This window comes from Hippocampus zosterae, chromosome 8, assembly GCF_025434085.1.
Source record: "Hippocampus zosterae strain Florida chromosome 8, ASM2543408v3, whole genome shotgun sequence".
NCBI lineage: Eukaryota > Metazoa > Chordata > Actinopteri > Syngnathiformes > Syngnathidae > Hippocampus > Hippocampus zosterae.
In genome coordinates, this window is record NC_067458.1 from 13,969,990 (window position 1) to 13,984,512 (window position 14,523).

Genomic DNA, 14,523 nt, shown 5'->3' on the forward strand with positions numbered 1-14,523 from the left:
TGGCAATGCAGCAAAAATGCAGCAGATGGCGCTGTGTTGGCTAAAAAGCCCCCCCATAAAGGACACAGTTGTGAAATACACGCATAAACATAATCTTTGCCCTTCAGGGCATTTCTGAGATTTTTTTTTTGTGCAAAACATGTTGACTTTGTTTCTCCCTGAGTTTCTCTGTCCTTTCTCTACTATGTACATCATAACTATTTTTAAAAATATTTGTCATCCTGATAGCCACATTCTGTCATTTCATTAGTGATATTTTATAATAAATCATGCAACAGGTGTCCATGGGTGTTGACCGCCATTTGCTTTTTAGGATATTGTGACTTTAGGAATACACAATGAAATGTTGATTAAAGATTTCAGCCAACATATTGTTTACCAAAGGTTGCTTAACTACATTAACACATTAAAACTCTGACTGAAAATGATCAGGTCAACATTTAAGGAGTGCAAGGGCAATAACTACAGTGATGATGCCCATGCATTGTTGTCCACTTTAATATGTAACAGAAATTGATGAATAACATTGTCCATTCCATTGTATCTGCCAGAATAAAACTTTATTTTGAAATTTATTTTAAGAGAAGTATTTGATTCACTCACATAGCACAACTTGCAAGAGCTTGTACACAATTGCAAATCAACCTCAACATTGCAGGGTTGCAAAGTGTAAAGAAACATGAAATCTCTGGTTCTATCCCTGTGTCTATCACTCAAACCATAGACCTTCATAATCTATGACTATTAGTTAGTCTTTAACAAGATGAACCTTTCTAATTCAATGAAGCAATGACAAGGGATGATGTCATCATATTAACTGCTGCTCAGTGCCGAAACAAACAACAAACAGCAGAGTGAGACAACAAGTCTCACTCAAATTTGATTCCCTGTGCAAGAGGAAGATCCTTGCTGTAGTTGATGGTGCAGGTTGAGCGCCTCATGTACTGCTTCCAGGAGTCACTTCCAGACTCTCTGCCTCCTCCTGTGTGCTTCTCCCCACCGAAGGCCCCTCCGATTTCAGCGCCGCTTGTTGGTATATTGACATTTACTATGCCACAGTCGGACCCTTTAGGTCCGAGCCAGCGGAAAATCCGCCCGAGATCTTTGGTAAAGATGCTGCTGGACAGGCCCTGCTTCACCTCGTTGTTCCATGCAAATGCCTCCTCTTCGGTTTTGAACTTGAGGACGTAGAGAATGGGGACAAAGGTTTCTGTGTGGACGATCGCAGAGTCATGAGCCAGCCCGGTGATGATGGTGGGCTCCACATAGTTTCCAGGACGGTCCATCACTTTTCCTCCACAGACGACAGTGCCACCTTGCTGCTTGGCCTTCTCAATTGCGGACAGATACTGCTCCACTGCTTGTTTGGTGTGCAGAGGCCCATACAGAGTGCTGGGATCCCAGGGATCTCCAATGCGCACCTGCTTATAGGCCTTGGCGACCCTCTCAATCACTGCATCGTGGACGCTCTCATGCAGCATTAACCTTCTTGTGGTGGTGCAGCGCTGGCCAGCAGTTCCAACAGACGCGAACACCGCAGAGGGCACCACCAGATTAAGATCGGCATCCTCAAACACGATGATGGCGTTGTTCCCGCCGAGTTCCAGCAGCTTGCGGCCGAACCGTTCTTGGACCATCATGCCCACCATCTTGCCAACATTAGTGCTGCCAGTAAACGACAACAGATCCACCCGCTCGTCTTTGGCCATGGCCGTACCAATATCAGCACCTCCACAGGTCATGGAGCAGATAGCACCCGGCAGGTTGTTCTGCTCAAGCACATCAGCTACAATCTTTGTAACAGCTACACTTGTAAGAGGTGTGGTCGGTGCTCCTTTCCAAAGGCAAACATTGCCACACGTAAGAGCGAGGGCGTTATTCCAGCCATAGACGGCCACAGGAAAGTTGAAAGCAGTGATGACACCGACAAGACCAACTGGGTTCCACTGTTCGATCAGGGCATGGCCTGGCCTTTCTGAAGGCAAGACGGGCCCACCAATCATTCTTGACAGACCGACAGCGTAATCACACACATCAACATATTCCTGAACTTCTCCCACCCCTTCAACATAGATCTTTCCCATTTCTAAAGACACTAAGCTCCCGAGTGCTTTGATTTTCTTTCTCAGGCCATCTCCAATCTGCCGCACAATCTCCCCTCTTTTTGGAGCAGGAATATCAGCCCACATCTTCCAGGCTTCCTTTGTCTTCTGGACAGTCTCTTCATACTCCACCATTGTAGCTTGGGTTACTCTGGCAATCGGCTCATTGTTGGCGGGGCAGTACGAAGTGATAACCTCCCCACTGCCGCCCCAGTTGCCATTGTAAACACCGGGGTTGTCTTCAGAGAGACCCAGCTCCTTCAGCCAAGCATATTTAGGTTGACTAATGAGAAGACTTGACATGGCTGCTGACCGGTGAAGAGATGGGAATTTATTCTTCAAGAGGAGCCTGCTGTGTCGGGCAATGGTCAAGTTGAGCCAACGCTGCATGAGTCCTACAAACCAAAAAAAATAAAAATAGTTCCTCACGCTTATAATTTGTAACCAACCACAACATTTGAACAAATTGCAAACTTAAATGAACATGTGATTGTTATTTTCAGTGATGTACAACTTGCATTGCATACAAAACTTGGAGCCAGGTTCTTCTGCTTCATTTCCAACCGCTAGTGGCGCTACAACATCTAACATCATGAAACCGGTTGTTATCTCATCGTTTTACTACTTTAGTGACATTATTAACTGCAATTGCTGCATTTTAGGTACCCAAACCAGAAACTTGCTCCTAAACCCAGCGAAGAGTAAGAAAACAGCCGCTAAGTTCCTCTCACATGAACACTTTGAGACAGTAATTCATGCCTTTGTCACATCCCGGCTCGATTACTGCAACGCCCTGTACTTTGGAGTCAGCCAGTCCTCCATCAAGCGCCTTCAGCTGGTACAGAATGCCGCTGCTCGCCTCTTGACTGGTACTCGTAAGAGGGAGCATATAACTCCTACTTTGGCATCCCTTCACTGGCTCCCCATTCATTTTAGAATTATTTTTAAGATCCTCCTCTTTGTTTTCAAATCTCTGAATAATCTCGCGCCACCCTACCTCTCTGAGCTCATACGCCCCTACACCCCTGCCCGGCGCCTCAGGTCTGTGGACCAGTCTTTGCTAGACGTACCAAGAACTAAACTGAGGCTCAGAGGGGATCGAGCCTTTTCTGTTGCTGGTCCATCTGGTCCTGACCTCCCACTGAACATTCGGCAAGCCTCCTCGCTGCCCATCTTTAAAGCCCTCCTCAAAACTCACTTGTATTCTTTGGCGTTTGACTCAGCATGACTTAGATTTGCTCTTGATTTTACTGCTTGGTGCTTTCTACCGCCTTATTACTTATTACTGATTCGTCTTACTGTTTATTGTATATGTTAAATCGCTCCATGTACAGCACTTTGTATGCAGCGATGGCTGTTTGAAAGTGCTCTATAAATACTGTTGACTTGACTTGACTTGACTAAGTTCCCCTTCTGGAATGATCAGCATAGTCCCATCTCTTCCTGAATTTTTGCGAGGAAAAAAAACATCATAATGTTTGTAAGATAAACAGCTCTTGTCATGGATTACATTCACTTTTACAGGTCATCGTGATACTGTGGCGAGTGGGTGCACAATTAATGACAATTTGTCATCAAACGTCAGTCGCAAAAGACAAACGACTACAAAAATAAAATGTAATGCGCAATACATTTTACTTTAGCGGCTCACGGCTTTCTCTTTCTTGCGTTAATATTAAATATATAATATTTTAGATGTCCAACAAATATCATCAGTATCTTTTCAATTTAATGTTACACTTGAAAACTTTGCCCCACGGTATGCACACAATTATGCCCAAATTTTGTGCATAAGTGGAAATCTCTAGCTCGTTTAGTCTAATTGTACCCACACTTTCATACATTCGACGACATTCAAACTCCAAACTGCGCACACCATATCACTTTCTACAAGTGTCATGGTTTCCCTGAGGTCATTCATCTTCCAAGCCGCTTGATCCTCACTAGGGTCGCGGGGGGTGCCGGAGCCTATCACAGCTGTCTTCGGGCAGTAGGCGGGGGACACCCTGAATCGGTTGCCAGCCAATCGCAGGGCACACAGAAACGAACAACCATTCGCACTCACACTCACAATTTAGGGACAATTTAGAGTGTTCAATCAGCCTGCCACGCATGTTTTTGGAATGTGGGAGGAAACCGGAGCACCCGGAGAAAACCCACGCAGGGAGAACATGCAAACTCCACACAGGGAGGCCGGAGCTGGAATCGAACCCGGTACCTCTGCACTGTGAAGCCGACATGCTAACCACTTACCGGGCCGCCCTTCCCTGAGGGAAGGTGATACGCTATCGAATCGACTGTGGCTCGAGAGTATGAATTCAATGGTTACAGAATGTCAACCGTGGTGCAGCTATGGCGTGGCAACTCGTTTCACTGACCCATCAATGTCAAACTTTTTTTTCCTTTTAAGAAATACCTTGCAGGTTTTTCACTTACTTTCCTGTGTGGACGAAGGGCCACGTTCACTGTAGAGCAAGTCGCAGTTACGTCTCTTGATATGTTCGTCACCGCGCCCGCCCTCATGTAGCTGTTTTCTGATTGGACGACCGCTGTGACGCACAAGTGGCGCTCGCTTCGTTACGGATCTATGCTAACTTCAGCAGCTCCAGTCCTTTGTTGTGATTAGCAGTCTACCGTTTGTGATTGTGCATTAATAGGACACATTATCGCATAAACGCTCTGCTGTGAACATTTCCAACATGAGCGGTGGAGTGTACGGGGGCGGTGAGTGGCATTTAGCGGTCACAGAAAGGAATCGCTTTCCCATGTTGTCCCCCTTTATAGCCTTTTGCATAGCTGGCTAACTGCGCTAGCCATGCTACCGGTTAGCTGTATTGCTGGAATATACGATTATTTATTACACCTCACCATATTCACCACATTGAACAGAAGTGTTTACACTTACTTAATTTACGCAGAGCTCGCGTTTTTGTAGCAGTTACACGCAGTTAAGATGTTCTTGAATTATTCCGTCTGAGCGCAACGAAATGAATGAAAGTGGGCAGGACGAATCCTATCTAAAACAGTGCAAGTAGTCACTAAAATAAATGGACCGCGTGTTATCGAACAATAATGCTTTGCGGGTATATATTATAACTATAATGCAACGTTCAATCAGCGTGATCAAAAACGTACCGGTATTCCATGATAACGCCCTCATAACACCTTTTGTGAAAATTGCCTTCTGCTCTAATAGTGCCATGCTGCTTTGCATGGACTCTTGTGAGTAGCGGTTTAGAATAATAATAAGAGCATATTGGCATCATCTGAGACAACGGAAAAGAATATGGTAAATAGTGTATGTTTGTATTTCATATCATTCTTTATATCTGGTAATTCTAGATGCTGCTAGTCCTGTCTCATAACCTGAAATTATGATGTCGGTCTTTATAGTCTTGTAAGCTTGACCCAAATTGGTGAATTAATGAACCAGCAGTTTGTGATTGTAGTTGTGGGGTTGACATGCAGCGTCCATACTCAATAAATTACAATATGCTTGAGTTTCATCGAGGCAACACGTGTAACAGTGGCTTCAGTTGCCACTCAGCGATGCTGTGAGTGTAAGTAATTGATTGTCTCTATCTACCCTGAGATTGACTGCTGAGGTCAAGTCAGAGTGCATACTGAAGTGCATACTCATTCAAAAATAAAAAAAACATGTATTTTTGTGCATACATATTGACAAATTCGCAGTGATTGTCAGTACATTTCAGCACAAGAGGGTCAAGAAATTATAGATTCTGAAAGGAAACTACAGTGTTGTCTTGTATTTTCTCCAGATGAGGTCGGAGCGCTGGTGTTCGACATTGGCTCATACACAGTAAGAGCTGGCTATGCAGGAGAAGACTGTCCCAAGGTAAGAGGACCTCTCATATAACCTGATTCAACATCTATTTTCCCCCCTCTTTGCGTCTTCATCATCTCTCCGGTGTATGTTGATGAAATGAGGTCTGTCACCCAGGAGACTGACATTATACGTAAATCGAGTTCAGATCATTATGGAAAACTTGTTGGTTTTTCATATATGTGAATATTCATCAAGAAAAGAAATAATCTCTGGTTTAACTTAAATAAATAACATTTTAAAGTAAAAAATGTAATATTTCTTAACTGTCAAAAATGACAAATTGTATAATACGCCCCAGAAATCTCATGTAATTCATAACCTTTCAAACTCTCAAACTTTGGAACAACATGAGTTGGTGTGACCATCAGTCGTTTAAAAAAAGGTAATAAAAACAGTTGAAGAAAAGAACATACAACACAAAATGGACAGAACAAACATTAGGCCAGCTGAAGAAATTTCAGACTTTTTTCCCCCCTTACATGTCAGTGCTGTGAATAAAGAACAGTTACCTGAGAAACAGCGACATTATAATCTACTTTTTACAGGCGAGGTGAAATGATCTAGTTTTGTTGGCAGTAAAGCGAAATCTTGAAAGCTAAAGGAGTGTATGCCCCACCCTCCTCCCCAAAAGGCCGACTTCCCCACGGTGATCGGTGTGACCCTTGACCGAGAGGATGGCACCACTCCCATGGAGACGGATGGCGACAAAGGCAAGCAGAGTGGCACCACTTATTACATCGACACCAACCAGCTGAGGGTCCCGAGGGAGAGCATGGAGGTTATGTCTCCCCTCAAGAACGGCATGAGTGAGTATTTGTGTGTCTCACATTTTTCCCTTCCCAAAATACGGTGGAAGCTGGCTTTCCAAGTTCAGGGTTTATTTTCCGAAATTGCACCAGTTAGCTTTGTGGCTTTATCGCCTGGTCCCTATTACAGATGTGTGATATGACGTAAATCCAGCTATGCAACACCAATAAATTCAATTATAGAGCCCACAAATGTAAAGTATGCTGGCCCAGCTGATGATATTCATCAGGATGAGGACCCGTGGAGATTAAACTATTTCAAGGCCATTGTGACACCAATCTTAATTGCAGCAGAGCGTCAATGTGAGACACAGCCTTCCTTAGAGAGCTGGCCCGGAACATCGGTGCACGTAGCTGAAATTACTATCTATAAAAACTCACCATCGCTCTATTTTGATGAAACTGACCCAGTGGTGGCGGTGATGATGAAACAACCATGTTTTTTGTTCGGGTGACACACAAAGGCAGTAAGACCTTCAGCGCATATTGAGCATGCTATTTTATTCATCCTTTGGAAGGTAATTTTATGAGTGGTCTGCATATGACGAGTGTCAACGTTGTTTTTGCACTGGCCACATTGTACTGGAGTTATGGTTGGTCTGAGAGGACTACCAGTAGTTATAATATCATGCCCAAAAGGAAAACAATCCTTTTGTTTGTTGGTGGTTGGTGCCTGTCGTGGCGGCAATCCCCTCCGTGAGTCGTCACCTTACCGCGGTGGAGGGGTTTGTGTGTCCCAATGATCCTAGAAGCTAAGTTGTCTGGGGCTTAATGCCCCTGGCAGGGTCACCCATGGCAAACAGGTTCTAGGTGAGGGGCCAGACAAAGCACGGCTCAAAGACCCCTTATGATGAGCAAAATATATGGACCAAGGTTTCCCTTGCCCGGACGCGGGTCACCGGGGCCCCCCTCTGGAGCCAGGCCTGGAGGTGGGGCTCGTTGGCAAGCGCCTGGTGGCCGGGCCTACACCCATGGGGCCCGGCCGGGCACAGCCCGAAGAGGCAACGTGGGTCCCCCTTCCCATGGGCTCACCACCCATGAGAGGGGCCAAAGGGGTCGGGTGCAATGTGAGCTGGGCGGCAGCCAAAGGCGGGGACCCTGGCGGTCCGATCCTCGGCTGCAGAAGCTAGCTCTTGGGACATGGAATGTCACCTCTCTGGCAGGGAAGGAGCCCGAGCTGGTGTGTGAGGCAGAGAATTTCCGACTGGATATAGTCGGACTTGCCTCCACACACAGCCTGGGTTCTGGTACCAGTTCTCTCGAGAGGGGTTGGACTCTCTTCCACTCTGGAGTTGCTCACGGTGAGAGGCGCAGAGCAGGTGTGGGCATACTCATTGCCCCCCGGCTCAGTGCCTGTACATTGGGGTTCACACCGGTAGACGAGAGGGTTGCCTCCCTCCGCCTGCGGGTGGGGGGTCGGGTCCTGACTGTTGTTTGTGCATATGCACCAAACAGCAGCTCAGCATACCCACCCTTTTTGGAGTCCTTGGAGGGTGTGCTGGAGAGTACTCCTGCTGGGGACTCCCTTGTTCTGCTGGGGGACTTCAATGCTCACGTGGGCAATGACAGTGAGACCTGGAGGGGCGTGATTGGGAGGAACGGCCCCCCCGATCTGAACCCGAGTGGTGTTTTGTTATTGGACTTCTGTGCTCATCACGGATTGTCCATAACGAACACCTTGTTCAAACATAAGGGTGTCCATATGTGCACTTGGCACCAGGATACTCTAGGCCGCAGTTCGATGATCGACTTTGTAGTTGTATCATCGGATTTGCGGCCGCATGTTCTGGACACTCGGGTGAAGAGAGGGGCGGAGCTGTCAACTGATCACCACCTGGTGGTGAGTAGGCTCCGATGGTGGGGGAAGATGCCGGTCCGTCCTGGCAGACCCAAACGTATAGTGAGGGTTTGTTGGGAGCGTCTGGCGGAATCCCCTGTCAGAAGGAGTTTCAACTCCCACCTCCGACAGAGCTTTTCCCATGTTCCGGGGGAGGCGGGGGACATTGAGCCCGAGTGGACCGTGTTCCGTGCCTCTATTGTTGAGGCGGCCAATCTGAGTTGTGGCCGTAAGGTGGTTGGTGCCTGTCGTGGCGGCAACCCCCGTACTCGCTGGTGGACACCAGCAGTAAGGGATGCCGTCAAGCTGAAGAAGGAGTCCTATCAAGCCTTTATGGCCTTTGGTACCCCAGAGGCAGCTGACAGGTATCGATTGGCCAAGCGGGCCGCGGCTTCGGTGGTCGCCGAGGCAAAAACCCGAGCGTGGGAAGAGTTCGGTGAGGCCATGGAAGCCGACTTCCGGACGGCTTCGAGGAAATTCTGGTCCACCATCCGACGTCTCAGGAGGGGGAAGCAGTGCACCACTAACACTGTGTACAGTGGGGATGGGGCGCTGCTGACTTCGACTCGGGACGTTGTGAACCGGTGGGCAGAGTACTTCGAAGACCTCCTCAACTCCACCAACACGCCTTCCTTGGAGGAAGCAGAGCCCGGGGGCTCTGAGGTGGGCTCTCCTATCTCTGTGGTTGAAGTCACCGATGTGGTTAAAAAGCTCCTCGGTGGCAAGGCCCCAGGGGTGGATGAGATCCGCCCGGAGTTCCTCAAGGCTCTGGATGTTGTGGGGCTGTCCTGGTTGACACGCCTCTGCAACATCGCGTGGACAACAGGGAGAGTGCCTCTGGATTGGCAGACCGGGGTGGTAGTCCCTCTTTTTAAAAAGGGGGACCGGAGGGTGTGTTCCAACTACAGAGGGATCACACTCCTCAGCCTCCCTGGTAAGGTCTATTCAGGGGTGCTGGAGAGGAGGGTCCGTCAGGAAGTCGAGCCTCAGATTGAGGAGGAGCAGTGTGGTTTTCGTCCCGGCCGTGGAACAGTGGACCAGCTCTACACCCTTAGCAGGGTCCTTGAGGGTATGTGGGAATTCGCCCAACCAGTCTACATGTGTTTTGTGGACTTGGAGAAGGCGTTTGACCGTGTCCCTCGAGGAGTTCTGTGGGGGGTGCTTCGTGGGTATGGGGTACCGAACCCCCTGATACGGGCTGTTCGGTCACTATACCACCGATGTCAGAGTTTGGTTCGCATTGCCGGCAGTAAGTCGGAATCGTTTCCAGTGGAGGTAGGACTCCGCCAAGGCTGCCCTTTGTCGCCGATTCTGTTCATAACCTTTATGGACAGAATTTCTAGGCGCAGCCGAAGCGTTGAGGGGGTCCGTTTTGGGGGCCTCAGTATTTCATCCCTGCTTTTTGCAGATGATGTGGTGCTGTTGGCTCCTTCAAACGGGGCTCTCCAACTCTCACTGGAGCGTTTCGCAGCCGAGTGTGAAGCGGTTGGGATGAAAATCAGCACCTCCAAATCTGAAACCATGGTCCTCAGTCGGAAAAGGGTGGAGTGCCCACTCCGGGTCGGGGAGGAGATCTTACCCCAAGTGGAGGAGTTCAAGTATCTTGGGGTCTTGTTCACGAGTGGGGGTAGGAGGGAGCGGGAGATCGACAGGCGGATCGGTGCAGCGTCTGCTGTGATGCGGACGTTGTATCGGTCTGTCGTGGTGAAGAAGGAGCTGAGCCAAAAGGCGAAGCTCTCAATTTACCGGTCGATCTACGTCCCAACCCTCACCTATGGTCACGAGCTATGGGTCGTGACCGAAAGAACGAGATCCCGGATACAAGCGGCTGAAATGAGTTTTCTCCGCAGGGTGTCCGGGCTCTCCCTTAGAGATAAGGTGAGAAGCTCAGTCATCCGGGAGGGGCTCAGAGTCGAGCCGCTTCTCCTCCACATCGAGAGGAGCCAGATGAGGTGGCTTGGGCATCTGATTCGGATGCCTCCTGAGCGCCTCCCCGGTGAGGTGTTCCGGTCATGTCCCACCGGGAGAAGACCCAGAGGAAGACCCAGGACACGCTGGAGAGACTATGTCACCCAGCTGGCCTGGGAACGACTCGGGATCCCCCGGGGAGAGCTGGAAGAAGTAGCTAGGGAGAGGGAAGTCTGGGCTTCCCTGCTAAAGCTGTTGCCCCCGCGACCCGGCCCCGGATAAGCGGTAGATGATGGATGGATGGATGGATGGATGGAAGGAAAACAATCACGGTTGTATGCACCTCTTAAGTTTACAGTACAGTAAGGGAACGAAAGCATTAAAAACTACTTGTCTCTTGGTGTAAATGGGAACAAATGAAAAAAAAACGTCATTTTTTTAAATGATTTTTTTGAAAGGGGAAGTTGACACCCCCCCCCCCCCAAATTTTTTTCATCAGAATGTTGTATGCACCCCCACTAGTCTAAAAACGACATTCTGAATAATATTGCATTTGAGGACTATGAATAAAGCAGCACGTTTTTAGCCATCTCAGGGGGCAGGCATTTTGCCACTTGCTGTTGTCTGAAAGTGACATCACAGTTTGCAGGGCTGAGGTAACGGCCATTCACGGCTCACATCACATGACCAAACTCAGAAAACAGCAATGTCGATTTGAATTAGATTATTTGTTATTAGAATCACTCCATCATATTCCACAATCACCCTGGAATTTGGTTATTTTTATGATTAGATTTGAACAGAATTCTATCAAATATTGTGGCAGGCTTTTAAAAGTGAGCCACATAAAATATGAGTCCCTGACCCATGTTCTTTATGTAGTACATTCATCATGCTTTTTTTCCCCCCTCATGCATAGTTGAAGACTGGGACAGTTTCCAAGCCATTTTGGATCACACATACAGGATGCACTTCAAATCAGAACCAAGCCTGCATCCAGTCCTTATGTCTGAAGCATCGGTGAGTTACTCTCTCTGCAAGCTGGAATTTTGAGTGCATATGGCAACTTTTTTGACTCTTGTCAAATCATGTGTTTTGTTTCTACAGTGGAACACACGGGCAAAACGAGAGAAACTGACCGAACTGATGTTTGAGCACTACAACATACCCGCCTTCTTTCTTTGCAAATCAGCCGTGCTGTCTGCGTATCCTTTGTGCTTTTTTATTTTATTTTTATTTTAAATAATACTACTGCATAATGCATTCAGCACTCTGGATAAGGCATTATCACGTCTGCCTCACAGTTCTGAGGTTTAAATTTTGGCTTGGGTCTTCCTGTGTGAAGGTTGCATGTTGTCCTTGTGCTTGTGTGGGAATTGTCTGGGTACTCTGGCTTCCCCCCATATTACAAAAACATGCATGTTAGGTTCATTGAAGACTCTAAATTGTCCTCAGCTGTGAATGGTCGTTTGTTTATGTGAACCCAGGATGGAGTCTTGCCCAAAGCCGGCTGGGATAGGCTCCAAGTGCGATAGAAAATGGATGCTCCATAATGTCCATATGCGTGTCATACATTTATTGGTACGATTCCTTTACTCGGAGAAGCTTCGCCAACGGGCGGTCGACAGGCTTGGTCCTGGACAGTGGGGCGACACACACCACAGCCATACCGGTGCATGACGGCTACGTCCTGCAGCAAGGTAACTCACAATTGTTCTTTTTTATTTATGCATCTTATTTGATCAAGTTTAACCTGCAAACATAGGAACTGTGAATGCAAACAATGACCATACCTAATGTGCTCTCCTTTCTGGTTCTTCTGTGGGGTTTATTGTCTTAATGCTGCATTACCGTTACCAACTGGAACTGTCCTTCCACCGCAATGAGACTCATGCGGATTGATGCTTGGAATGGTTCCCGAGCTTTGTCGTGGTTTCATTTGTATACCTGTTAACTATTGAAGTAACTGGAGGCCTACATTAGCATTTGGTTGGTAAAATGAATTGAATGGATGTAGTTGATCCAGTTTGCATGTTGAGCTGGGCTTGTGTGGGTTGTATTCCCGCTTTATCCCATATTTCAAGAATGTACTTCTGGGGCTCATTTTTACAGAAGGTTTTGGTATAAGCCGTATTTGTCTAATTTTTTGGGCTGTTTGTCTTGGGAAGTTCTGCTGTATGTGTGTTTTGTGTACGTGGCTGCAAATGTTATTTGTTTTCTGGCACAGGCATAGTCAAGTCGCCCCTGGCTGGAGACTTCATGAGCATGCAGTGTCGAGAACTCTTCCAGGAGTTGAATGTTGAAATAATTCCACCCTATATGATTTCATCAAAGGTAAAACACCTTTGATCATTCATATTGAGTATGATGCTTTCGAAGTATGGAATTGTAATTATCGGACAAACAGTGGCTGCGTATTCTGTTGCTCACGTTTACAAATTCTAATGTAAGTTTTTGTTTATGGTATTTCATTGACATTGCGATAACAGAGTAATATTTTTAATAACTTGCATTTTTTTTGTGGGGGCGGGGGTTGTATTGCCCAATCTTAAATTGGAACTTGCGTCACTATTTTTCATGCCAGGATCCAGTGCGGGAGGGATCGCCGGCCAGCTGGAAGAAAAAGGAGAAACTACCTCAAGTCACCCGCTCGTGGCACAACTACATGTGCAATGTCAGTAGTAGCTGCAAGCCATGGCAGCCCACTTGATACTACAATTTGTATTAATACAAGATGTCTCTGCTTTGGCATCACAGTGTGTCATTCAAGACTTCCAGGCATCTGTGCTGCAGGTGTCTGATTCGCCATATGATGAGCAGTAAGAACACAGAATCCTTCTTTTTCATGCTAAAAGGCACTCAAGTAGATTGAAACAACAATGAATACAATCCTCTTCCTTCAGGGTTGCTGCCCAGATGCCCACAGTGCACTATGAGCTGCCCAATGGCTACAACTGTGACTTTGGTGCGGAAAGGTTGAAAATACCAGAGGGCCTTTTTGACCCCTCTAACGCCAAGGTAGGCTTGACCTCATTTTATAGCACATGGACCATGTACATCAGTAAACATCACACACAATGCATTAAATTTTTTGTGCTGTGTTTGGAAGTAGTTACAATGTCTCATGATCCACTGTCAGGGCTTGTCTGGAAACACGATGTTAGGAGTTGGCCACGTGGTGACAACCAGCGTGGGAATGTGCGACATTGACATTCGGCCGGTGAGTAAACAGTCATGCTCAGCGTGATCATGTTTTTTAGTGCTATTAAAGCTTCAGATAATGTTTGAAGTTAGAAATGACCATCTTAGGCAGATCTTTGTCTTGTGTGTCAGGGTCTGTATGGCAGCGTTGTGGTGACGGGAGGAAACACGCTGATTCAGGGCTTCACTGATCGCCTCAACAGAGAATTGTCCCAGAAAACACCGCCGGTGTGTGCTCAACAACTGCATTTTATTGCCTTGGCAAAAAAAGGTAAAAAAGAATACATGAACAACATGTTTGTTTTTACAGAGTATGCGACTGAAGCTTATCGCCAACAACACCACAGTCGAGCGCAGGTTTAGCGCATGGATCGGAGGCTCCATTCTAGCATCACTTGTAAGAACACGGGAAGTGCTGTTGACATGTTATCTGAGTAGACTCATCACATGACTTCCTTCTCTTTCAGGGAACCTTTCAACAAATGTGGATCTCCAAACAAGAGTATGAGGAGGGAGGAAAGCAGTGCGTGGACAGAAAGTGCCCTTGATTTACGGAAAAACAAATAAATCTCATTTTGTATTGTGTTTTTTAAGCAGTTTGTTCACACACCGTGTTTGTGGATGTGTTGTAGCAACATACACACTCACAATTTTGTCTAATATTTTGTTGAAGTGAGATTAAATTTCTTTGCCATAATGTTCAGTCTGGTGCTTTATCTTTGGATGACAAGTGGTTGACAGAAAACTCACAGTAACTAAATCGAAATCTTATTTTTCTACTTTTCCCCCCGCGCTTCCTTTTTAGCCGTCTACCATACCGAA

At 47.0% G+C, this 14,523-nt stretch overlaps 2 protein-coding genes across 2 annotated transcripts; one reads left to right on the forward strand and one right to left on the reverse strand.

Annotated features, from left to right (window-relative positions):
• Positions 1-571: 571 nt before the first annotated feature.
• On the reverse strand, positions 572-4,674 carry aldh7a1 (aldehyde dehydrogenase 7 family, member A1). The gene is made up of 2 exons (XM_052074232.1): positions 4,539-4,674; positions 572-2,497 (listed from the first exon to the last, which is right to left on the reverse strand). Exon 2 carries the CDS (start codon positions 2,490-2,492, stop codon positions 870-872), a length of 1,623 nt encoding a protein of 540 aa, XP_051930192.1. The 5' UTR covers positions 2,493-2,497; positions 4,539-4,674; the 3' UTR covers positions 572-869.
• Positions 4,651-14,398, forward strand: actl6a (actin-like 6A). Its single transcript, XM_052074233.1, has 14 exons — positions 4,651-4,826; positions 5,882-5,958; positions 6,581-6,755; positions 11,420-11,520; positions 11,608-11,705; positions 12,106-12,200; positions 12,728-12,834; positions 13,085-13,174; positions 13,258-13,319; positions 13,404-13,518; positions 13,640-13,720; positions 13,834-13,929; positions 14,012-14,098; positions 14,169-14,398. The coding sequence occupies exons 1-14, from the start codon at positions 4,802-4,804 to the stop codon at positions 14,247-14,249; spliced, it is 1,290 nt and encodes a 429-aa protein (XP_051930193.1). The 5' UTR covers positions 4,651-4,801; the 3' UTR covers positions 14,250-14,398.
• Positions 14,399-14,523: the final 125 nt, after the last annotated feature.

Coding starts and splice junctions, on each gene's coding strand:
- aldh7a1 (XM_052074232.1), bottom strand. CDS start 2,492: ATGCAGCGTTGGCTCAACTTGACCATTGCCCGACACAGCAGGCTCCTC.
- actl6a (XM_052074233.1), top strand. CDS start 4,802: ATGAGCGGTGGAGTGTACGGGGGCG. Junction 12,835..13,084: donor CCTATATGATTTCATCAAAG/GTAAAACACCTT, acceptor TTTTCATGCCAG/GATCCAGTGCGGGAGGGATC. Junction 13,930..14,011: donor TGTCCCAGAAAACACCGCCG/GTGTGTGCTCAA, acceptor TTGTTTTTACAG/AGTATGCGACTGAAGCTTAT.